General features: G+C 43.0%; 1 protein-coding gene across 1 annotated transcript in view; it reads right to left on the bottom strand.

Moving 5' to 3' along the window:
* The window catches only part of NDFIP1 (Nedd4 family interacting protein 1), a 32,467-nt gene extending 10,380 nt beyond the window's left edge, over positions 1–22,087 (bottom strand). Inside the window, exons 1-4 of the mRNA XM_077823989.1 lie at positions 21,781–22,087; positions 6,268–6,355; positions 2,433–2,563; positions 1,205–1,292 (exon numbers count right to left, since the gene is read on the bottom strand). Coding sequence (XP_077680115.1) covers positions 1,205–1,292; positions 2,433–2,563; positions 6,268–6,355; positions 21,781–21,825 — 352 coding nt within the window. The 5' untranslated portion in view covers positions 21,826–22,087. The remainder of the gene's footprint in view (positions 1–1,204; positions 1,293–2,432; positions 2,564–6,267; positions 6,356–21,780) is intronic.
* Positions 22,088–25,405: the final 3,318 nt, after the last annotated feature.

Below are 25,405 nucleotides of genomic sequence, written 5' to 3'. Positions count from 1 at the left end.
TAGTACATGTTCCTCCAGGAGCCAGCAGAATAACAGATGTTCCATTGTTTGTGTTTCATCGCAGTCACATGTATGTTGGTCATTGGAATAGCCCCACTTCCACATACTGACTTTTGCCTGCCCACTCTTGTTTAGAGGTAATTTAAACTTCACACAAGTTGTTGCAAGTGAAATGAGTGTTTATCTTTTCCTGTTGGCTTCAATCAGGGTTTCCCCCAAAATCTTTATGAACAGCAGACAAACTTAGATTTAATATCTGATCCTCTGTGCGTTCTGAGCCACGAAAGCCTGCATCCCCTTTTAACTCAGACTACGAGAATGACTCATGACAATTTAGTTACACTATGTATGTGAAGAGCATGAAAGCACTGGAAATAAACGCTGAGACACTAGCCCTTTCCTAAAATACTGAGAGCTACTTCACTTTTAATGTTCATCCATTACCAACTAACTCAATTTTTAAGAGTTCAGAGTATGGGTTTGCCGCCCCCAACCAAGAGAACATAGTCCCAGAAGTTTGACTGAACCAAATAAATAACTAGTTTTCATAAAGAGCAGAGATGTTTTAGGATCTCTCAATGGCATGGTCAGCAGCATACTACGTGAATGAACAGCCTTGGAACTCCTGATCATCAGTTCCCTTTATGCACCCTCCTTTTTGGGGCAGGGGGGAAAGAGGAGGGTGGACGAGAGAACATTCACCATACTTTAGCACCCTCTAGTGGTACATCATAGAGTGGCACTGATGTTTTGTAGGAATTTCTACTGCTATTACCCTACAGCTAGAAATTTTGGTTTGCATGATGGGATATATATAAGGCAAGAGTTGGTTTAGTGAATGAAGAGGTGCATCTCCACACTCTAGTCACTGCCTTGTGGAGGTGAACAGCTCTTCACAACATGTTATTAATGAGGTTTATAGGGAGAAACAGAAACAGATATTGGGGGATACACTGTAGTGGAAAAAAAAGAAAAGAAAAGAAAAAGAAGGGGATGGGGTTTGTAATGAAACCCATGACTAACTTGGAGAGTTTGACACCTGCCTGACTAGTCGATCATTTCTAGAGGAGGAAGAGAAATTCTTCCTTTCCCAGAATGTCACACTGGTATATCTAGTTTTTCCAGCTATACACCACGTACATTAAGAGGTTAACTTATTCTTGTCTGGACTGAGGAAAAGCTCAAGGTTCTACTGGGTACTTACTGAAGAATGTTAGCATGAAGATGCCATCGTTTCCTATCCTCAGCTGGTCAGTATCATCAAAATCATCCCGTGCCACAAAGTCATCCTCCTAAAAGTGGAGAGAGAAGGGAATGGAGGGAGGTCAGGTTTAATGCAATCAAAGTCATACAGCAAGCCTGAGGTTATGAGCTTACACAAGATCTTACAGGAAAGGGCTATCAACTTGCAGAGATCACAAAGCTCACATTGCAAGGGTACAGAATATCTTTTCATTCCCTCCTTAAGGACAACAACATTTCTGCATCTCCCTTTGTACCTGAACAATTGCTAAAGATTATATAAGACATGAAATACTGACTTGTCAGGTGAGATTCCCTGTTTTAGGTAGTTCCCCCCCCCCCCTTAGAAAAAAGAAAATAAGGATACTCCCAATACCGACCATACAATTTACCTCCTTGTCTTTCTCTAACATTTTCCCTCATTGGGACAACATCATATGCAGTCTCAGTGGGACTCAGGCTCTTATGGGAGAAGAGCTACTAGCATTAGACAGCAGATGCTGGTAGCACTACTACCAAATGTTTGCTGTGATCAAGGAGCACGAGGGAGGAGGGCAGACCGCAACGGAGGAAGAGAAGGAAAATCTCTCCTGTCAGAGACAATGGATTTTATTATTCACAGACCAGAAGAGCCAGTTCAAAAAGTGGTAGGCGTGATAAGGAAAGCCAAGTTACCTAACAAGGTAGGAAAGAAATCAAAATGTGACCACCTGCTTTTCAAGTTTTGTTCTTATTTGATCACTGGGTAGGATATGGTCTATCTGACAAAGGTATGAAATGAGCCCTGACCTCTGAAGCTTTACCAACTCCCATTTCATAACAATGAAGACACTTGAGCCTGAACGACAGGAACTCACTCGAAAATTGGGTGCTGAGAGATCTTCTGATGGGAGGTACGTCGGAAGTACAGATGAGTAAGTTGTAAGATAAAACAGTAAGGCTACACATGTAGCCTATATCAGCCTGCCAAATTAATCAGTACTGCATGCACTAGTGCTATTGACATGCCTTACATGATGCCAGTGGACCAGACAAAACGTTTTTCAAAAAAATATTGTAGTACACTGAGAAAACCCCCCAATGAGAAAAAATAAATCAAGATTTTGATTAACAAAGTATTTAGGTTAATTCAGCTGTATAAATTCTACAAATGGACCTTTAGGGACATTCAGCACACGAAGTGAACTTACTCTTCCAGGAACCAAGGGAATGGTAGCTTCAGCCTTACTTCGCTCCGCTTCATCATAACTAGGCAGTGTTGTGGCCACATTATAAGAAGGGGGCCTGGGAAACCCAGACTCATCTTTGTAGTCAAAATATTCTGCAAAGAGAGAGTTTACATGAATTATAGGATATAATATGCCTCTGACACCTGGTATAAGCAGCTCTACAACCAGCAAAGAAAACAAAGTATGAAGAAGATCATGATTTTAAAATTACCATGTATTCTTTGGTGAAAGACTGTAATTTAAACTCACGTGTATTGAACTATTATGCCGTAATAGAGAAAACATTAAAGCAAATTTGAGACCTACAGTAGGATACTAACAGACTTCAGAAGGGGAAGGGAATTCACCCTAAATAAATTAGTATGACAGTCATCTTGACCTAGACAAGGAAAAGCAAGGAAAGTTGAAACCTTGTTAGAAACATATGCACGCTATGATACGATATACAGAGGTTCCTGAGCTTTTTAAGGACTGAAACATAGGCGCTCCACAGCAGATACAGAGTATGAACAAGACCACTTTATAGAGGGTGCACAAAGGCACCCTCCCAATCTAAAGCAACAGAGACAGGAACCATGCTGTGCCTCCCTTGATTTCAGTAAGAGACAGAAAGATATATTTTCAAATTTCAGATGATTCTGATGAGTCAAAGAAGAATCCCCATAAGGCAGGGGTGGCCAACCTGAGCCTGAGAAGGAGCCAGAATTTACCAATCTATATTGCCAAAGAGCCACAGTAATACGTCAGCAGACCCCCATCCACTCCCCAGCCCCCAGCACCTCCCGCCTGCTGGCAGCCCCCACCAATCAGCGCCTACTTCCCCCCTCCCCGCAATCAACTGTTTCATGTGCGCAGGTGGCTATGGGAGAGAGGGCAGGGGAGAGAGGGCATGGCATGCTCAGGGGAAGGGGCGGAGTGGGAGCAGGGCTTGGGGCAGAGCAGGGGGTTGAGCACTGAGCACCCCCCAGCACATTGGAAAGGTAGCATCTATAGCTCCAGCCCCAGAATCAGTGCCTAGGTAAGGAGCTGGATATTAACCTCTGAAGAGCCACATGCGGCTCAGGAGCCACAGGTTGGCCACCCCTGCCATAAGGTCTTCGCCCAAAGGTGGCCAGTTTGTCTGAAAAATATCCCAGTTTCCTTTCAGGGGAAAGAGAAGGGGAGTGGGACAAAGTCAAACGTACTGGTTCTGAACACCAGGCTCTCAGACCTGTTGACGAATTAGAATTTGCAGGGGAAGAGCCTGCTATCATTTACATGTAGAGCCCTGATAGCAGCATGTTTTACAGATTCCCTGTGGAGATATAAAAAAAAATTGTATGTTTCTAGGGTTGTGTGTGTATACTTTACACACCTATTTTCTCCATTATGCAGAGAACCATATGATAAAACTATGCTGTGCCTTTTGGACATGGTAACATGGGCACCCCAGACCATATTGTATGATCCAACAAGGCCAAGGCTCACCCAGACCCCATCCAGTAGCAAGAAAGAATAGAATTCAAAACCCTCTACCCAGGGAGGCAAAGATCTTCAGAGGTATTTAGGCTCCTAGTGGACAGTGATTTTAATGGAAATTAGGAGCCCAAATACCTTTTGAGGATCTGGGCCAGAAGACTGGCTGGTAGCCAGTTTGCAAGGTCAGTGACCCTAGATGTTTCTCTCTTCAAAGTAAAGAGTTTCTGCCCAAGAAGGCAGACTGAAAGGCACCCATTATCCCAGATTGTCCTACAGGCTGTATGAAAGGCAGACCTCTAATGAAGATAGCTGAATTTTTGTATTAAAAAATCATGGCAGGTCTAAAACTGAGATTTTATCCAAAAAGTGCCACATTTGGAATGGATTGTGATAAGGTTGTACACTAAATTCCATTTGGGTTTATGTCTAAGTTTTCAGGGTTTTTTTTATTTGCAAATGACAACTTTACTGGTTAATTACCCTTAGCTATTTTTTGAATGTCTATTTACTCCTCTGAGCAGTATAAATTGGGACAGGGAGGGGAGGTTACCACAATGATGGGGCTATCATTTCTTTCCAGTACTATCTTTAATCTTCTCCTTTTCTCCCTCCCCACTTGGTTTCCATATGCTGCCTTTATTGCATCTGATGTGTCTGATCTTCAAATGTGATTTTGACATTTTATTAAGAAAATGTGGGTGGGGGAAATCAGGGTCTAGATTATGACTAGCATGAATGTGACAGTTCCTCTGAAAAGTATGATTGGCTTTTAACACAGGTATGATCATGCGGAAAAGATAGCTTCCTCAGGGGCACTCTCCTTGGAAGAGTTAACCAGTCTCCATTCCACTTTTTACCAAGAAATTATCATGTCCATGATCATAATTATCTCTAAAATGAAAATGATATAACGAATGCCACTCCAAACCTTCACGCAGTGCAGAATATGTAGTTTTGGTGCATGCACATTACATCTGTGTTGCATACACATCTATTTCCAGGTGCCAATTGAAGGTGCTGATTACAATGTAGAAAGCTGTAAATCATAGAATCACAGGACTGAAAGAGACCTCAAGAGGTCATCTAATCCAGTCCCCTGCACTCATGGCAGGACTAAGTATTATCTAGACCATCCCTGACTGGTGTTTGTTTAACCTGCTCTTTAAAATCTCCAATGATGGAGATTTCACAACCTCCCTAGGCAATTTATTCCAGTGCTTAACCCCCCCTGACAGTTCGGAAGTTTTTCCTAATGTCCAACCTAAACCACCCCCGCTGCAATTTAAGCCCATTGCTTCTTGTCCTATCCTCAGCAGTTAAGGAGAACAATTTTTCTCCCTCCTCCTTATAACAACCTTTTATGTACTTGAAAAGGTATGTCCACTCTCGGTCTTCCTGGTTTGGGACTTGGCTACCTTAGAGACTGCCTTTACACCTATACCCAGGTGTGACAGCAGACCACGTCCCAAGATGTGAACTCAAAGACTGGAGGAAGGGCATTCTCAGAGGCAAATCGCTGGCTGTGGAAACTACTCCCTGAAGCAAGCACCAAAAGCTTGAATTTGTTAGAACAAAAGTGCAAGGTTCATGTTTTGGGGGCAACATTTTATCAAACGGGTCTGAACAAAGGCATTTTTTCTAACTTTTCTGATGCCACAGAACACATACAGGATAAGTTACTGAAAAAAAATATAAGCGTAGCCTCTTAACAGGTCTATTTCTACTGGATTTCTGCTCTAATTAGCAGAGAGTAAGAAGACTGCCATGTTATGTCTGAGCTGAGCTCTCTTCCAAGCTTTCAGCTCCAGCTACTTTCTTTTCTATAGTTGCAGATGACGGGTATTTAAAACACTGTAATGCATTCAAGCATTATTAATCTACAGTATCATAAAAGCATTTGTATATACTTTACAAGACAAAAATTCAGCATCATGACCAAGAAAGAAGCCCTGAAAAAGGACAGTAAAGTAACAGACACCAGTAAAGATACTATTAAAGATCACTGGAAGAAGCAAGATATTACTCAAATACCAGATCATTAGAGACCACAAATCCTCACTGCACTACCATTTTCACCTTCTTCTGTATGCTAAGAGCTCTGTAGAAAGTAACCTAAGCACCATTTTATGGAGATGACATCAGTTGATTGCCACCAAGGCATGTTTTCTTTCAAACCACAAATAACCACAGTCTCTTTGGATCAGGTCCCATCCTTCCCAGTCTTAATAGCTGCTGCAGTGTCAGACAGCAGTGAGCATATTACAGAAAAAGAAACAACTGAAGGTATGGGAAAGAAAACCAAGAGAAAAAACGTTTATTTCCTTGCTGCTCAGTTTACCTGCATTCTCCCCAGAAATGCTGCTGTAAGGTGGAGGGGCATCATTCACAGTGTGTTCAGTCTCTCCAGGCTCCTCCTCATTCTGCAACTGAACAGAATCATTTACGTTTTAATAGGGCTGAAGAAAACAGACAAATAAATCGGACTCCCTCATAACACAGATAATTACACAATCATGGTGTCCTGGTCAAGATCCAAATGGGTTAGTTACATTCTGGCTACCTAAATTACCCTGCACTTTCAGGTGCATTTGGCAGTCTCTTCTTATCTTAAACGGTTGTACAGAAATGCAGTGCACTGTTAAACACTTGTCACATTTCACCCCAGAGGTAGCCAAAGTAATCCCATTGGTAGATTTTAATCAATGTGCCAGTTGTGATAAGTCTGTGTGCTAAGTTATATTTCTACATTTCAGGTTCCAGATTGCTACAGAGCATCCATGTGTATTTATTGTTGTATCTTTCTACTTCCTCAGCACTAATTTAAAAGCTATCGGGTCATACTAATTGTGAGAAGACCAAGTTGCATTAGTTTTCATAAGAAGAGGAAATGGTAGGAGACATTCAGTCAAAATCTCCATTACCATCTGTGGCTTTGCTAAGAAAACTGGTGCTCAGCTGAGTTATGCAAAATAAACTGTTTATCAGTCAGTCATGCTGTGGATAAGAGGGATCCAGGGGTGAGATTTGTAACTGTACACTCTGTTTTGGATTAATATATACACACACATAAACAGGCATACAGCTTTTCGTATATACAGTATGTGGCTTGTATTATGTAGGGTTTGAAAACATTCTTTGATCATAAAAGCTGGCAATACTGGATTAGGCATGTCCAAAGAAGAGTGTATCAGCTATCATCTAGCTACTTCATTCTTTCTACTGCACATCACTGAATCAATAACACACACACACACTTGCATAACAAACAGACTCTCGGATTTAGAAAGATTTCTTGGGACTGAACCACTTTCCTACATCTGAAGAGATTTTTTTTTAAAAATCATAATTAAATGACAGTAACACTGCAAATGGCAATTCCTTTATTAATATCTTCCTTTCATGCATAATAATGCTAATATCCTTGAAGTCGAGACATTTTTCTTCCTGTTCTCTACTGAGACACTCATGACCTCTTTTCACTATAGTATCTGACTGCCTCCCAAGTATTTAAAAACAAAATTCTCTCTCTCTTCCTCTTCAGCCTGCAGAAGTAACAGCTCTATTATTTTTATGGTCAGGTTTCTGTTTTATTTGCACATATATGAAGTCCTTGAAGGTCTTGTTTTACATGAGCTTGGTCTGTGTCTTGTGTTCAGTATGTATTTTTTGCTGTACATACAGTCAACAGCTAAGGGTCAAAGTGCATCCATACTGCTTCTGAAAGTCAACCTCAAAAACTTTAAGCACCACATATTCAAGTAATGTATGTGTGCATTGCAAACATTTGTGTCTAAGTTACTTGAAAATCAGGCCCTAGAAGTTTGCTAGAAAATATTTGGGGATCAGATTTAAAAAAAAAGTTAAATGGACAATCGCATGCCTAATTCAGCTGTAAAATTATCATGATTGCATACACAACAGGTAATTGTGCATGCAAATAGTTAATTAGGTACAATATAAAGTCTCCCTAAATTCCTCAAATTTTCATTCTGGAGATGAATTACTAACTCGACAAGCCTCCAAAAATTGCCATTATTCTGACACAGTGGCTTTCAACCTTTCCATAATAAGTCTCCCTCTTCCATACAAGGATCCCCTCCACATCCACTGAGGTCACCCTCCCCTTCTAGCTAGGATACCACTCATATACCAATATGGGCACACTGGTAGCAACTTTGACCATGTCTACATTTACTAGATCAGCAACTGCTGCAATCAATGCAGTGGTGTCGATCTAGCAGGTCTAGTGAAGACGCATTAAGTCGATGGGAGAACACTCTCCCATCAACTCCGGTACTCCAGCTCCCTGAGAAGAGTAAGGTAAGTCAGCAGGAGACCGTCCCCCGTCAACACAGAGTGGTGTAGACACTGTGGTAAATCGATCTAAGCTAACTTAAGTAGTGTAACTTAGGTCGATTTATCGTGGTAGTGTAGACCAGCCCTTTCAGGTGGAGAACTCCTGGTCTGACATGAGGTTGAATCTCTTCCCTAAAGTGGGGAATTAGTCAAGGTCCAAAATCTGACCTTTATTAAGAGTAAAGAACATCTCTCCCACCCCAACTGTTCCTGGCCACAAGAGGGAAGAATTAGAAAATATAAAATTTAAAACACTCCTCCCAGAAGAATTTGAACCCACAAAACGTGTCAACTTCTCACTATTCTTCCACTGCAGGCAGGCAGTAAGTACACTGCTGGTAAGTAACCCTATTCCTCCACAGGATATACTAAGGCAATAAAGGCAGGTGGGTAAGAGCACAGGTACCTTTCCTGATTGCTGCAATTCTGTTAGCCTCCCACAGCATAAGCAGATTAACATGATAGCAGCAAGTGCTACTGTTACAATACAACCTTATTTCCAATCCATTTTATAATCAGTGATATGTCACCTAACTTGGCATGTGCACTCACAAATATCCGGTCTGCAAGTACACACTGGGTATTTGCAAGGGTGTGTGTGTAACTGTGACAGCCTGACACTAATTAATAAAGCCTCTCTACCCTCTTGTAACATAGGTACAAGGTACAAACCCAGTTTAGTAAGGCCAGATCTATGCTTAAAACTTTTGCTTGTATAGAAATGTCAGAAGTGTGAATGTTAATAACATTTTGTATACCAGCAAAAGTCTTAGTGTAAACACAGGTGTAGCAGCAAAAGAGCGCTTTATACAGTAGGGGGGGTTTGCCAGTATAGCTATAACTAAACTAGCACATCTTTTCTAGCGTAGAATGTGTGTTAGATTGCAAGATCTTCAGGGCAGGGACCATCTTTTTGTTATGAATTTGTCTAGTACGTAGCAGAAGGGGGCTGTGATCCCCATCTACAGCCCCTAAGCACTTCCATAATACTACTGCTGCTACGACTACTACCAATAATAGGTTTTACATTTAACAGATGGGAAAACAAACAGGCAGAGAAAAGGAACTTGCCCAAAGTCACCAAGTAAGGCACTGTCAGAGTAAAAATAAATAAATTAATAAAACAGAACCCAGAACAGTCTCCTGCTCTAACTATTACACCATACTCCTCCCCTCCCCCAATCTAAGCTTAAACATATAACCTAAAAAAAGCTTTTTAATAAAAGGTACTAACTTTATGGCCATGCCCAGCTCATTAAATACTATATTATTAGTCCAAATGCCAAGTAGGTAGGACAAGGTGAAGTAATCTGGGGACAAGGAATGATGCAGGTAGTTTGGTCATTAGGGAAAAATATTCTCAATTTGAAGAACAACTGTATTCTGAAAGAAGGCATCTGAGTTATCACTGTGATATTGAAGAACAGGTTGGAGAAAACACATCAAGTAATCTAGGGAACAATCCTGTAACATGCAAAGGTTCAGACCCAATGACTCTTCTGTCTTCCCCTTCTGTGAAGCATTGGCCCAATTTTAATCCCTGAAAGTTACACTTGAAAATGAAAACCTAAAATGCTACCCAAGAAAACTGCAGCTATGCAGTCTGCTGAGAAATAAGCTTGCATAAAAATTCATGACATTAACAGCGAATGAAGTAAGGGTCTGGCACACTAGATGTTCTGTTATTACTCTCTGAGTAGCATCACCCGCTATCTTAACAGTGGAAGGAAGTGTCCAGCTAAGCCTCTCTAATGTTTATAAGTAAAAAGAAGGAGGGTGGGGGGAAATTAGAGACTTGAGAGATGTAATCCCAAGGGGAAGGAAAGTGAAAGTGCTGGCTAAATGACATTGTCAAGGTTCCTTCCCCACTCTGAACTCTAGGGTACAGAAGTGGGGACCTGCATGAAAGACCCCCAAGCTTATTCTTACAAGCTTCAGTTAAAAACTTCCCCAAGGTACAAACTTTGCCTTGTCTTTGAACCCTATGCTGCCACCACCAAGCGTGTTAAACAAAGAACAGGGAAAGAGACCACTTAGAGACATCTTCCCCCAAAATATCCCCCCAAGCCCTACACCCCCTTTCTTGGGGAAGGCTTGATAATAATCCTCACCAATTGGTACAGGTGAACACAGACCCAAACTCTTGGATCTTAAGAACAATGAAAAATCAATCAGGTTCTTAAAAGAAGAATTTTAATGAAAGAAAAGATAAAAGAATCACCTCTGTAAAATCAGGATGGTAAATACCTTACAGGGTAATCAGATTCAAAACATAGAGTATCCCTCTAGGCAAAACCTTAAGTTACAAAAAGACACAAGAACAGGAATATACATTCCCTCCAACACAGCTTATTTTACCAGCCATTTAACAAAAGAAAATCTAACGCATTTTCTAGCTAGATTACTTATTAACTTAACAGGAGTTGGAAAGCTTGCATTTCTGATCTGTTCCCGGCAAAAGCATCACACAGACAGACAGAACCTTTTGTTCCCCCCACCCCTCTCCAGATTTGAAAGCATCTTGTCCCCTCATTGGTCATTTTGGGTCAGGTGCCAGTGAAGTTACCTTAGCTTCTCAACCCTTTACAGGTGAAAGGGTTTTGCCTCTGGCCAGGAGGGATTTTATAGCACTGTATACAGAAAGGTGGTTACCCTTCCCTTTATATTTATGACAGACATAATATTACAAGATATGATAAAGAAGAAAATGCACAAGTGACGTAAGGGGGTAGAAAAATATTCTTACAATTAAGAAGAGTTTAGAAGATTCCAAGGCCTGCAACATTCTAAATAATTATATGAAACAGATTTTCCTTCTAATGAACATGGTACACAGACATGCCTTGCAGCCTTTTTAATGTTTCCAGGCATCTTAAATTCAACTAAGTGCTCATTAACAAAACAATAAGGGTTCATGTGGCAGGAAGAATGAATCATCAGGCCTCAAGTGGCCCAACATTGCCATGACAGCACTAGTCTTGCATTTTCCATGTAAGATGATGCAGGGACCTAGTACACACAATTAAAAATGCTTTATTATCCGCTCTTTCAAGAGATATTTTCCCCCTTCAGGCTACTAAAAAACTGCTCACAACAGGAGAATTCTGATGTAAGCACAATTTGAGTTAAGTCAGAAGGGGGCTTTTTCATTCACTGATCTAGGCCAAGAGTTACTTTCCCTTTGATTCACTGAAGTCTTTTACTTTAAGAACATTCTTTTTTGTTGGGTTTTAAAGAAAAAAAAAAGTTGAATTAAAATGTTAGTAGACAGAGCATTAGTTTTAAAAAAACATTCAGCTAAGTATTTTCCCCTCAATTACTTAGATATTAGAGCAGTAACATGTGCTGTGGCTACAGTATGTGATGAGGTCCTGGAATATTCCATTCCCAATGAAGCCATGAGCTCACTGTAGGCCATGGGCAAGGCACTCACCCTCTGTGCCTCAGTTTCTCCTTGTGTAAGAGGTGTATAACAATATTTACATATTTCACAGTACTGGTATGAACTTTAACCTTTGTAAAATGCTTTGAGAACTTTGGCTGAATATTTTTCTACTGAAGTGCAGAGTTTTCATTTAATAACTAAAATATTTTTATTTTAGCAATCTTTCAAAACATACTGTTACATGGGCTTCAGATATAGTATCATTTCTGAAATGTCTTTTGATTAAACTCCATGTCTAAGTTACCCACAGATCTCACACACCAATTCCAAACAAGTGTTTAAAAATCCATACCCTGGGTACTGAATAGCATATTTAGATAATGTGTTGTATAGAGAATCAGGAGTAAAATCTGCAGTTGACATATTACTCAACAGCACTACAAGATAGCTTTTGTAATTTTTTCAAAAGTAATCAGATTTCCTACCAAGTTCTAACTCTTAAAAAGCCACAGTCAGAAAACAAGATGCTTTAGAAGAACATCAGCATGTGATAACTCGGGCATCCAAAACTGAATCTAAGAAAAACTAAATTAAATTAGAAGATTATTGCAAATGGAATGGAAAAAGACAAAATGAAATCCATTCTCCATGCTTTTCTTAACTATTCCAAGTGCAATCCTACAGAATGGAACAGGTGCGGAAATGTCTGAGTAGAATGTCCACAGTCACAAAGCAAACTGTAATCAAACAGAATAGCCTCCAAGAAAGCTTTTGATTTTTTTCTTGTATAAATCATTCTACAAAACTGTGATTTATTACCAGCAGAAATGAACTAATGCAGATCAGTCTCTGATATTACTGCCCTGACAATACGGCAGTGTGCAGCAAAACAAGCTCTAAATAAAACTCCATGCCCAAGTGTTCCTGGAAAAAAAAAAAAAACAACAAACTAATGGTCTCAAGATTGGTCAGGCCAAATCAAGCACTCAAGATCATCCCTACGACAAGATTTGGGGGTGGGAGGCAAAAAATAAGGAAACAGTTTCTAGCTTCCAAGAGGTATTTCGAAACAAAAGAGAAGTTATAAAATATGCCTTGATTGTGTCCATTTTAACAAGTTCACGATCAAATTAATTCATCCACCATTTTTAATGAGTGAATTTTAAATTACATTTGATTTTAATTTGACATCTTGTAGATATTAAGCCAATACCTGTTTCAGTACTGCTAAACATTAATTAGACCTCTGTGCCTGGAAAGAACAGATGAGCTCTGCAGTCTTGGGCCACAATCCCACAAACACTTATGCACATGCTTAACTTTACTACTGTGACAGGGACTGACTACTCATGGTAGTGAAGTTAGGTGTGAGCATAAGTGTTTGGAGGATTGAAGCTTTAGCAAAAAGATGACAAAGAAGTTTAATTATTTTTTCGAACTCAAACATTCTTGTTTTTAAAGTTCCTTAATATAAAATTTCCAACCTTTAAAAAATCCAATATCATTTAAATATCATTTAAAACATGCAACAAAGATGACTGCTTTAGCATTTATCCAATAATTTAGTTGTTATCAATGGTCTTCTATGATTCTTTTCAGAAGAATGTGTTAGTCTGTAGTCACAAAAAGAAAAGGAGTACTTGTGGCACCTTAGAGACTAACCAATTTATCTGAGCATAAGCTTTCGTTTTATGCATCCGATGAAGTGAGCTGTAGCTCACGAAAGCTTATGCTCAAATAAATTGGTTAGTCTCTAAGGTGCCACAAGTACTCCTTTTCTTTCTATGATTCTGTTTGTTCCATTAAAATTTAATCAATCAGTTTTTGGAGGGTTAAATCACTAAGAAACCTTTTAATAAAAAGGATTCACAGACTAGAAAAATTACCATTGCCACTAGTTCACAACTGTATATACACATTCAAAGGAAACTCTGATAAGTACCTAGCAACACCCGTGTTACTGGGCAGAATCTACACTGAATATGTATTTCAGTTACTGAAATACATTGCTGACAACTTCTGGTGTGCTCAAGCAGAAATTGCTGAACAGTCCCAAAGTGACAACATACAAGAAGCTCTAACTGCAGATAACTTTCATCTAATCTCACATCTCATGCTGTTTCTATGGTAGTGTAAAGAGTTCTTTGAGATTTCTAAAAGGAAAACACTGAAGTCACAGACTGCATAAGAATCAATACCAAAAGTTACAGCCTTTCACCACAGTGAAAATCACAGAAGCTGTGAAAGCCAAGTATAAACAAAACACAAGAAAACACTTTCAACGTATGTATTGGTGACAAATTAGAGACTAGTACAGAGAGCCAATAGCCTCCCTATATAAAGGTTACAAGTAATTTCCATTATAAAGCCCTATTTTTGTCCCCCTATAAATCTTTGACTTGAAATGGGATATGACCTAAAACTGCCATATTTACTTTAAAGGCAAAGGAAACTATTTTTGCAATCTATGAAGGAGAAAAAAGAAACATTTCTGAATTTGAGTTAGTTATTTAACATTTGAAATGTTGACTTGTGTGTGACGTTGCTTTGGGTCCTCCCAGCTCAAAATCTCCAAACTTTCTAAATCTCCCTGAAAATTCATGCAAAGAGAAAAAGTTGTAATTAAGCAAAGTGATTAACTGTTTTTTATTGTAGATAATTTTGTGCCCAATTTTATGTCCATTGATTTTAATGAGAGTTGTGACCCAAAGCTACTCACATTAATGTAACAGGAAGTTTTTTGCCATTCACTTAAATGAGAACAGGATCAAGCACCACAGCCCTGATCCTGCAATTTGATACATGTAAGTGAACCCCTGTAAGGCTCCACCCACACGGATAACATAGAATCATCTGTGGCCTTGTCTCAAAGGACAAAATGGGTGTTTTCTTCAACACTGTTTGCTCAACTGAGTTAATTTAATGCAACTGAAAAGCCATCTTAACACTCATTAAGACACAGGCTAGGTGTTTGTCTACACATGGAGCGTTCTTAACTCCGTAAGTGGACACACTTATTCCAGAATAAGAGTGCCTTGGTCCTGTTTTGCTTTGTTCCAGAATGAGTGCCTTGTTCATAGGTTAAGCAAAACAGGAACAAGGTACTCTTATTCTGGAATAAAGCGTGTCCACACATGGAGCTGTTCAGGAATAGCTACTGCACTTGAAATTCACACCCTACCTTAATCCGAAACAACTTTCAAATGTAGACAAGCCCTCCGACCTTAGGGTACGTATATACAGAAAAAGCCGTGCACGAGTCAACCACCTGAGCAAGCTTGAATCCAGCAAGCACAGGTAACAATAACTATGAAGACAGTGCAGCGCAGGCGAGCCAAGTACATACCTAGGGTCCGTGCTGGACTTCTACTCCCCGTACTGAAGCCAATATTGTTACTCATGCTAGCTGGATCATTCAAGGCGACACCCTGCATGGTAAAGCACATGAGAGGCCTCTTCACTCCCCTCTATCTAACTCAACTGAGCTAACAAGAGTGAGGAAGAAATAAAAAGCACCCAGGCCCCTTGGAAATTTCATGCCATCAAAACTTCACCTAAATGACAAAAGTAGATTTACCGATCACATCCACTAACTGCAAGAGTTAAATAACAAGGAAATGAATAGTTGTGGACATAATAAATCTAACCGTGCCCACACAATAAAGCATAAAATAAACATGTCCTTTGCATTTGTTTTCATGCCTTAGCGATTAAAACCTCACTTCAACTGGAAAACTGAATATAACCTTAACTACGGAGTTGCTACTGATAACCTTTATATTTAGTTACAATTTCTAAAGACTGCTGGATCTTCCCAGATTCTTAGGTACAGCTACACTGCAATAAAAGACCTGGGGCGTGCCCCTGGGCTAAAAATTGCAGCACAGTCATTCAGGCTTGGGCTGGAGTGCAGGCTCTGAAACCATAGGGGAGGTGGGCCTCAGAGCCCAGACTCCAGCTTGAGCATCTACACTGCAATTTTTAGCCCTGCAGCCGAAACCTGAGTCAATTGACCAGGGCTCTGAGATTCAGTGCCACAGGGTTTTTGCAGTGTAGACATAACCTCACCCTGAGCCACTCCAGAGGCTGGAGAGGCCCTCAGCATAACTTAGACAGCCCTAGAAGCCTGTCTAAATTATGGCAGCTTCATGGGGCTCCCCTATGGGACACAGTGCTACCGAAAATTTCCACAGCACTGTGTGCTATGGGCTCATTCCCAACACATCCCTCCCACTTCAGCCCTCCTCTGGCATGTCCCCTATGCCACATCTTATGAGGGGGGTCCCTGAAAGACCGCCTGAAGCTGTCTTCCGCAATTACCCTTGCCAGCTCCTGTAAGCTGCTCCAGCCACTTTTCTCTAACATAAAGGAGATGGAGTGGGGTTGAGGATCTCACCATATATGACTTAAATCTATTGAAGAAATACAGCAGACTCTGAGCCTAGTGAAAAAACAATAACCATATAAAGCAGAATATACATGATTAGACGAATTGTTGCATCACTTTGACAGCACAAACATATACTATTTTTTATCAGTATCATCTCATATTTGAGCCAATCACAATGCTTAAAAATGCCTAAAGATTAGCTTTTTTTTTAAATCAAAATCAAACACGATTTTTAGGTTTCTCTTATTGGTGAAGTGACTTAGCCTCCAATCATGCACCGAGACAGGGCTCCTGGTGGATACAGGGGCCTGCACACAGTTCTCAGTAGAGGATCAGTACTGGGAAAGAGGATAGATTTTTTTTTTTCTTACACTGAATTTTACCATTCGTTCCTGTTGTCTTTAGGATATCTAGACAAACCCATTTTTTCTGAAACAATAACTGAAAATAACTTCCTGTTTTTGGAAGAAACACTCTCTTAAAAACATTTTACACATGTGAGTCGTCCCATGACTCAATGGGGTTGTTTAGGTGCATAAAATTCAGCACATGCCTAACTGTTTGCAGGAGTGGGGCTTAAATTACCATACTGTCCAGGATAATACATCTAAACCCCTTATATTTAGCTTGCCATGGACCAGCCAGTAATTCACCATTGCTATTATACAATCTGAAACCCACTGACAAATTAAAATTAAGAAAAATGTTAAAAGCAGGATTTCCACCCTCCTCTACCCTTTCATAATCCTGTAGTGTAAAAAATTAAGTGTGTGATTTTGAGGTATGAGCCTGTTCTATGGGTTGCTTTCTGGGAGCACAGTCTGTCGGTTGACCAGTTCCTGAAATTAAATATATCCACTGTGGTTATTAACTCAGGGCTATATTTCATGTCATAGTCACAAGTGACTGATTCTGATTCACTGTTGTCATTACAATACATAGCAATATGGAATAAAATTGATTTAAGTTTGACATCTTTAGTGTTAGAAAATGATTCTCCTCATCCTTTCTACAGCTAAATGTCAGCTATGCATCTTTATTTTCATAGCATACGCTTTTGGAGCAAGACAGACTACAGCATACCAATCAATCCAATAACAACATATTTTTTTAAGAGAAGAAAAGAAGAACGGAGGAACTAAGATTTTTCCCCCTCTTTCTTGCATGTCCCTTAGGGTCCTGAACTCCAATTACATTTACTCTCAAAGATTCTGTATTGTGACAGCCTTTTCATGGTACCTTCCATTTTCTGATGCTCTTTTTGGAGCAGTGACTATCTTTCTAATCTGTAAAATACCAGGAATACTACAGCACCATAGTAACAACAACCCTGTTATGTGCATGGTTAAGAGGTTAGCAGGACCTGGCAAAATGACAGCTTTGATTTCTTTACAGAGAACAGTATAATGTCATTCTTATCAGTCAGTGCGGTAACTAAAGAGTAATACAATATTCTCCTTCTAGGGAGCAGCATGCTTCCTCCCCATATACCCGTATGGGCTCAGGACCCAAGACCAGAATTTGAATCCTTCTGTAACACAGACTATGGCTTCACTAGAAACACTGCACCAGCACAGAGGCAGCACTACATACTGAGCCACTACAGCACTTCCGTGTAGACACCCACTACACCAGGGGTGGGCAAACTTTTTGGCCCGAGGGCCACATCAGGGTTGCAAAACTGTATGGAGGGCCGAGTAGGGAAGGCTGTGCCTCCCCAAACAGCCTGGCCCCCGCCCCTATCTGCCCCCTCCCACTTCCCGCCCCCCTCAGAACCCCCGACCCATCCAACCCACCCTGCTCCTTATTCCCTGACTGCCCCCTCCCGGGACCCCCCCCATCCAACCCCCCTCCCCCGCTCCCTGTCCCCTAACTGCCCTAACCCCTATCCCCTGCCCCAGCCTCCGAGAGGCTCCCCAGGACTCCCATGCCTATCCAACCCCCCGTTCCCCATCCCCTGACCACCTCCCCCCAGAACCCCTGACCCATCCAACCCCCCCCCCGGCTCCCTGTCCCCTAACTGCCCCAACCCCTATATACACCCCCGACCCCTGACAGGCCCCCTGGGACTCCCACGCCTATCCAACCCGCCCCGCTCCCCATCCCCAGAACCTCCACCCCATCCAACTGCTCCCTGTCCCCTGATTGCCCCTGGGACCTCCTGCCCCTTGTCTAATGCCCCCACTCCCTGCCCCCTTACCATGCCACTCAGAGTGGCAGGAGTGGCTTATTGGAAAGCCTGGGAGGTGGGCGGGTGCAAGCCGTGCTGCATGCATGGCGGCGTGGCTGCGGGAGAGTGGGACAGCAGGGGAGGAGCTGGGGGCTAGCATCCCCGGCCAGGAGCTCAAGGGCTGGGCTAGACAGTCCTGCGGGCTGGATGTGGCCTGCAGGCCATAGTTTGCCCACCTCTGAATTACAGCGATGTCAGGTTCTCCAATTGCTGGAGTGAAGCCACTTCCCTGGGAGACGGTAGCTAAGTTGATGGAAGAATTCTTCTGTGGACCTAGCTATCTAAATCAGGGGCTAGGTTGGCTTAACTATGTCTCTCAGGGGTGTGGATTTTTCACACCTCTGAGCAAAGTAGCTAGGTCGACCTAACTTCTTTGTGTAGAACGGGCCACACTCTGGCTATGTCTATACTACGGGTGCTACAACGGCACAGCTATGTAGACACTTCCTACAGTGACAGAAGGGGTTTTTCAATTGCTGTGTGTAATCCACCTCCCTGATTCTTCCATCAGCCTAGAACTGTCTGCACTATGGTGCTTCTTCACATCCCTGAGCCTCGCACCTACGCTGATCTGAATTTTAAGTGTAGACCCGGCTTCTGACTCTCAGAGGCGACATACAGACTAATGTTTAAATACTTTGGGATCCTGAGATAGAAAGTGCTACAGAAGTGCAAATATTAGCGTAAGAAGTTTGGGGTGGAGTTAAGCCTTTTTAAATATCTGAGACCAAAAAAAAGACTGAAAACTTTCTTAATGGTGAAAACACTTAAAATCTAAAAATATATATAATATATATATTAAAAGACTAAATAGAGCTTTATCTAGCTTTTAGACATACATAAAAAACTCTAACTACGGAGTTGAGAATAATCATGAAAAATGTAATCCTAATGGGAAATCATTTTGAAAGTTTAAAGCACTCTGAAAAGAGAAAGTGATGTTCTGGTTTAGTATCTACAGCTTATTACATTGTCATGGTAGTGACACTATAATAAGTAGTAGATAGTAAATATTTCATATAAATTCATTCTTTCCTCAAAAAATCTAATAGGCTTTTCACTGCCCATACTGTTGGTTTACTTTCTGCACTTCACTTAGCTAGAACAATTAAGACCAGACAGTTTACCTTCCTAGTTCTGATGCACTAGCACAATGATGCAATATTTGAATTACAAATGCAGGAGAATGTTTAAATTCAAAATAAAGCATTATTTTAATTAGAAATGTTTTAGTGACAGTAAAACCATTAATTTAATTTCGGGTTTGGTAATTTTCAATACCCGCACACATGAGAAACCTTTATTTTGGAGACTATTTCAGATAGGCCCTTAAAACAACAAAACAAAATTTAAAAAATTATCAAAAGGAAACCTTCTAGCAAGCTCAGGCAGACCCTGGGTCTGCACTGCATAGACAGGAAGAGAAGATAAATACTGTGTGAAATCAAAACTGAAACTAACAGAAACTATGTACATCAGTGGGATGTATGTGCGCCCGCGGAGTGACAAGGGAGCCCGGCCGCCAGACAACCAGCTGCGGAAATGCCACACTCTTCTGGAAACATGAATATGTTATAGCAACAGAAAGGTTGGGGACCACTGATATACAGAATCAAAAGATTTTTGTAATGCTTTTATACTGATCACAATTATTCTCCTTTGTTTAAAGTAATTAAGGCCCCAACTCTACATGTTAGAATGTGTGGATGTGAGGGTCCACTCGTACTGTCAGTTGCAGGACTGAGGCCTTTGTCTGTCTAGTTTAGAGTTGTGTGTCTTCAAATATTTTGCTAGACACATGGTCCAAGCAATATACATTTCCTTGCCACAGAAAGCCTGAATCATGTGGAGTGAGGGGATGGAATTCAGCTTCCCAATATGTGGGCAGACTGTGGGGCTCCACTTCAGCTTCTTTATTGTTAATAATAATTATTTGTGTATCACAAACAATATGCTCAGATAAGGAAAGTTTCTGCCCAGATGTAAAAGGAAATCTAGAAGAGGGAAAAACAGAAATTTAAAAAAGATTAACTCTGCTTACGGACATTGAAGAAGAAAGTAGTTTTTAGGAAATATCAGAATAAGATAGCAGCCCTGACGATTGGGAGATCATTAAATGCAGTAGCTTGCAACGTGGAATTACACATAGACAATTAAGGCCCTGAGAACTGGGATTGGGAGATCATTAAATGCAGTAGCTGCAACATGGAACTACACACAGACAACTAGGAAACAAAGAAAATTAGCTGAACATCAAGACTAGCAAGATCACTTTAAGTGCAGATCCATCCGTTGTTGCACCCGCGTCTCCCCCCGTCTGCAGCCAATGGCCAATTTCATACCAGTCTACAGAGAACTTCCATTCGATCCATCACAGAACAGGCACCAAGCACTGTGTGGCTGCTCGACTCATGCCCATCTTCCCAGGCAGAGCTCAAATGGCATGCAAAACCTTATTCTGACCCTCTGTGCTTGGATAAGTTTATATGTCACATACATTATATTATCTCAACAACATACATCTGAATTCCCAAAATTAGGGGTTTTAGTTTAGAACTCTTCTATCCAAAAGACCTATTATGGAGAAGGTGCTTTAACCTGTCAGCTACAATGAAAAGTCCAAAACACCCAAATAAATGTTACATCTTCGGTTTAGTTTACTCCTGATTGAACACTATTATCAGCACCGGGCAAATTCCTCCCATTAAATCATACTGATACTAAGACAGGATTCTGCTATACTAAGACACATCAGACACCCCCCCCCCCTCCACTTGTACACTCCCCCAGGCAGTACTGTGTGTGCATGCAATGCCACCAGGCGCCGTGAAGCCCCCACAGTGTATCTTGTGATCACACTGCTGAGCGTGGCCTAGCTGATTTTGTGCAGATTTTCATGCCCGCTCGGCTGGGCTGCATTATGGCCAGGACTTCTGTTCCCGGAGGCTGATGTCCAGTTGTTCCCCCAACCTGTAATTGTAGGCGTGCCATGGGCTCTTAGCCAAGGGACAGGCATTGGCTTTTTGAAGGGGGGTTTACAATCCACACCGTAGTTTTCCTTGGATGGTCTCCCGAGCCCAGGCTCTAGGGCGGGTCTCCCGGGCCCCTCCACCCACCGGCGGCCCAGGCTGCAAGTGGCAGGGAGCTGCCAGGGACAGGAGGAGCGGCCCGGGGAGCCGTGTGTCGCCCTGGGTGCTCGCGGCCCCACGCCCACGGCAGGGGCGGCAGATTCGCGCTGGCCCAGGGCTCGGGGTGCCCGGCAGAGCCCTGGGGAGGCGGGGCGGGCCTGGCTGGCTGGCTGTGGGGTCACCCCCCCACACCCCGCGGAGGAGAGGCTCTGCTCCCCGCCCCACACCGGTCCCACGTCCCCACCGCGGCCGCTCCCTATCTCGGCCGGGGCGGGGGAATCGGCTCTCCCCGGAGCCCCATCAGCCCAGCCGTGCGGCCTAGAAAGCCGCGGCGCTCGCGTACCCGCCCTGCCGGGCCTCACCTGCTGGTATCGGCCACTGCTGGGCTCGGCGGCCGCCGCCGCCATGGCGCTGGAGAGGGAGTGTCAGGCGGAGAGAAGAGACCGGGCGGAGGCCCCGCGGGGCTGGCTGGGGTCGGAGGGCCCAAAGACGAGTCGGGGCGGCTCCGGAGGCGGCGCGGCTCCGCTCAGGAACCCCCCCCCCCCTCCTCCCCGCCGGCCTCCCACACTGAGTGGGCGCTGCCTGCCCCTGCTGCTGCTGCTGCGGCTGGAAGCGGAGGATCGCAAGCGCAGCGCTGCCGGGTCCCTGGCTGCAGCCTGCTCAGCTCCCACCGCTTCCCTTCCCCCCGCTGCTGTCACACTCCCTCCCTCCTCCCTCGCTGGCCCGGCCCTGGCGCCTCTCCTGGCTCACTCCGGAGCCCGGGGGCCATCCCTCACACCTGCCCTCAGCCACGGGTCAGCTCGATACTGATTGCGGTTAATCGGTACGAAGGGGCATTCCCAGTTTCCCACCTTCTGCAGGAGCCAAGCACTTTCCTAAGGGCCGGCAGTGTGGAGCCTTCTGAAATTGCTGCCTTGTGCTGTCTGACACCCTGGTGTCATGCCATACTAGATCCATCCTAGGGCCGGATCCTACAAACCCATTCCAAGCCTTAGCATTTCCCATTTTTTTTAACAACTGACTGACCACCAGTTAACGAATTGGGAGTAGCTAAATTAATCCCTATTAAATCATCTTTAGGCTGATGCTGTCCTGATTAACCAGAACTCATTAATACGGCGACCAGATGTCCCGATTTTATAGGGACAGTCCGAATATTTGGGGCTTTGTCTTATATAGGCACCTATTACCCCCCACTCCTGTCCCGATTTTTCACACTTGCTATTTGGTCACCCTACTCATTACCATACACTACAGCTGCCTGGAGAAAAGGACCATATCTTTTCATATCGTTGTACAGAAATTACCACAATAAAAACTCAATTCCAATAGGGGCAGCTACATGGAACAACAATAATAATATCAATAGTTTAATCATTAGTATTGGCAAAATATTTGTTTAGGAGCTGTCCTTGTCACAGTCTGGTCCAGCCCTACCCTCCAAACAGACATCATTTGTTGTTAAGTAATACAACTGCTGAATCTGACATGCTGCTAAGCTCCCTGGGTATGGGTAGCGACTGATCACCGTTCCTAGCTCTTGGTTTCCTTGACACACTCCCCAGATGCAGACCCCATGTCTGCCACACTTTTTGGTCAATGGGACCTTAGAGTCCAGTCCCCTAGACCTGGAACCACTGCCTCAGCCCTCCCAATACCACAACTTGCTTCAACAGGTTCTCTGCAGCCTGGCCACGTGAGTTCTGGTTTTCCTAGTTTCACCTTTCAGGAACACCGTGGCAGTAAAGCAAGGAACACAGGCTTAGCAAAGGAACACACATCTACACTACAGAGACTATACTGACATAGCTCTGTGGTGTAGATACAATCTACACTGACAGAAGGGATTTTTCTGTCAGTGAAGAATTACCACCACCACCACCCCCCAACAAAGTTAGCTATGTTGATAACTGAAGACAGCTTCTGACATAACTATGTCTACTCTGGGTATTATGTTGACATAGCTACATAGGTCAGGGTTGTGGCTTTTTTCCACACATGACACAGCTATGCCAATATAACTTTTCAGTGTAGACCAGGCCACGCACTTGTTCTTAAAAAGTACAGGGGAGTTACCAATCCATGGAAACCAACAAATTCCACAACATACCCCCGCTTCCCAGTCTGAGCTCATCACTTTTGTGAGGGGTATGGAGCAAGTCATTTACGGGTGGCAAAGTCCCTCTTGCCTCCACTCAATCCATCTGAGGCTTCAGCTTCTGGGGGCTAGTCTACACTTAAGTGCTACATTGGGGCAGCTGTACTGATGCAGCTGCGCCACTGTAATGTGTCTGGTGAAGACGCTTTATGCCTATGGGAGAGAGTTCTCCCATCAGCATTGTAATAAATCCACCTCCGCGAGAGGTGATAGCTATGTGGGAGGGAGAAGAGGAAGACGAGAGAGAGAGGAGTGAGCAGCAGGTGGGGGGATCTTGTGAGAGATGGTGGAGAGGAACGGGTGGGGGGACCTCGGGGAGGGGGCAGAGAGGTGTGGGTGGCAGGCCATAGGGGAGTTGGTGGGAAGAGGTTGATGATGCATGGTCTTGAGGGGAAGAGGCTCAGTGGGGGTGGGGCCATGGTCCAGGAGCTAGTGCTCCCATCCCCACATTGCTCTCCTCTGTACAGTAGGCTTTGCGGAGGCTTTGCCAGAGTTCAGTTGTTTGATGGCTTTCATAACTTCCTCAACTGATGGAGGTAGGTCAAGATCCTCTTTGATGGGTTTCTCGGGTAAATGATCAAAGACATGCCAATCAACTGGTCTATTGAGTAGACTATGGAAGTGTTCAGCCCATCTCTGTACGATTCCCTCCTTGTCTTTAATGAGGGTTGTTCCATCTGCCGACTTCAAAGGGGCTGTGCCAGATTCAGGTGCTCCGTAGGCTGCTTTGAGAGAGTCAAAGAAGATCTTTGTGTTGTCTGTATCTGCATAATGTTGAACTTCTGCAGCTGTTCTCTCCCACCACTCATCCTGCATTCTCCGCGGTTCAGACTGGGCCTTGCTCTGTAGGTACTTACACCGATTTTTCTTTGAGATGGAAGTGAGTTCATTCTGCCATTCAACAAATGCTTTCTTCTTGTCACTTAGGAGTTTGGAAATGTCCTCATTGTTCTCATAGAACTAATCCTGTATACAATTTTCTTTGGTCCCAGCACTGATTTAGCTGTGTCAATAATCATGTTTGAACTGGTTCCATTTTTCTGTTGGGTTACCAGTGATTGGCGGGCAGGAAAAATCTTGTCATTAAGTGACTGCTGAAACTGCACCTAATAGTTGGTATGCTTGAGTTTTGCTCTGTTGAAGGCTATTGTATTAAGTTTGGGGTGCTTGAGCTGTGAAGGGACTACATGCAGGTTGAGCACTGCTCTTACCAATCTGTGGTCTGTCCAGCATTCTGCACCACGCATGGCTCTGGTAATTCTGACATTGTGGATGTCTCGTTAGCGGGTGATAACATAGTAGATCAGGTGCCATTGTTTGGACCATGGGTGCATGCATGTCATTTTATATTTATCATTTTGCCAAAAGATGGTGTTAGTGATGAGCAGACTGTGTTCTGCACATTTACCCAAGAGGAGGAGTCCGTTGCAGTTCATCTTTCCCATTCCATGTTGTCCTATCACACCTCTCCAGTCTCTGTTGTCTTTACCAACTCTAACGTTGAAGTCTCCCAGCAGAATGAGCTTGTCATATGCAGGGGTTAATCTGATGATGGAGCCCAGGTCAAAGTAGACCTGCTCCTTTCCTCTGTGCTGGTCAGTGTAGGTGCATAGGCACTGATGATAGTGATATGCTGTAAAAGATTCAGGGAAATCGAATTTTCATGAGCCGTTCATTCAGGCCAACAGGAAGGCCAGGGAGTTGCCTCCTAGCTTACTGATGGAACCTTCTCCGGCCAGTCTAGTCACTCAGTGCTGCAATATCAACGTTATAGTGGGCAAGTTCTCTGGAAACAAGTGGTGTTCTTCTCTCAGGTCTTTGTGCATCAC

This window comes from Eretmochelys imbricata, chromosome 8, assembly GCF_965152235.1.
Source record: "Eretmochelys imbricata isolate rEreImb1 chromosome 8, rEreImb1.hap1, whole genome shotgun sequence".
Classification (NCBI taxonomy): Eukaryota; Metazoa; Chordata; order Testudines; family Cheloniidae; genus Eretmochelys; species Eretmochelys imbricata.
The sequence above is the reverse complement of the archived record's forward strand: the minus strand, read 5'-3'. Positions and strand labels throughout refer to the sequence as shown.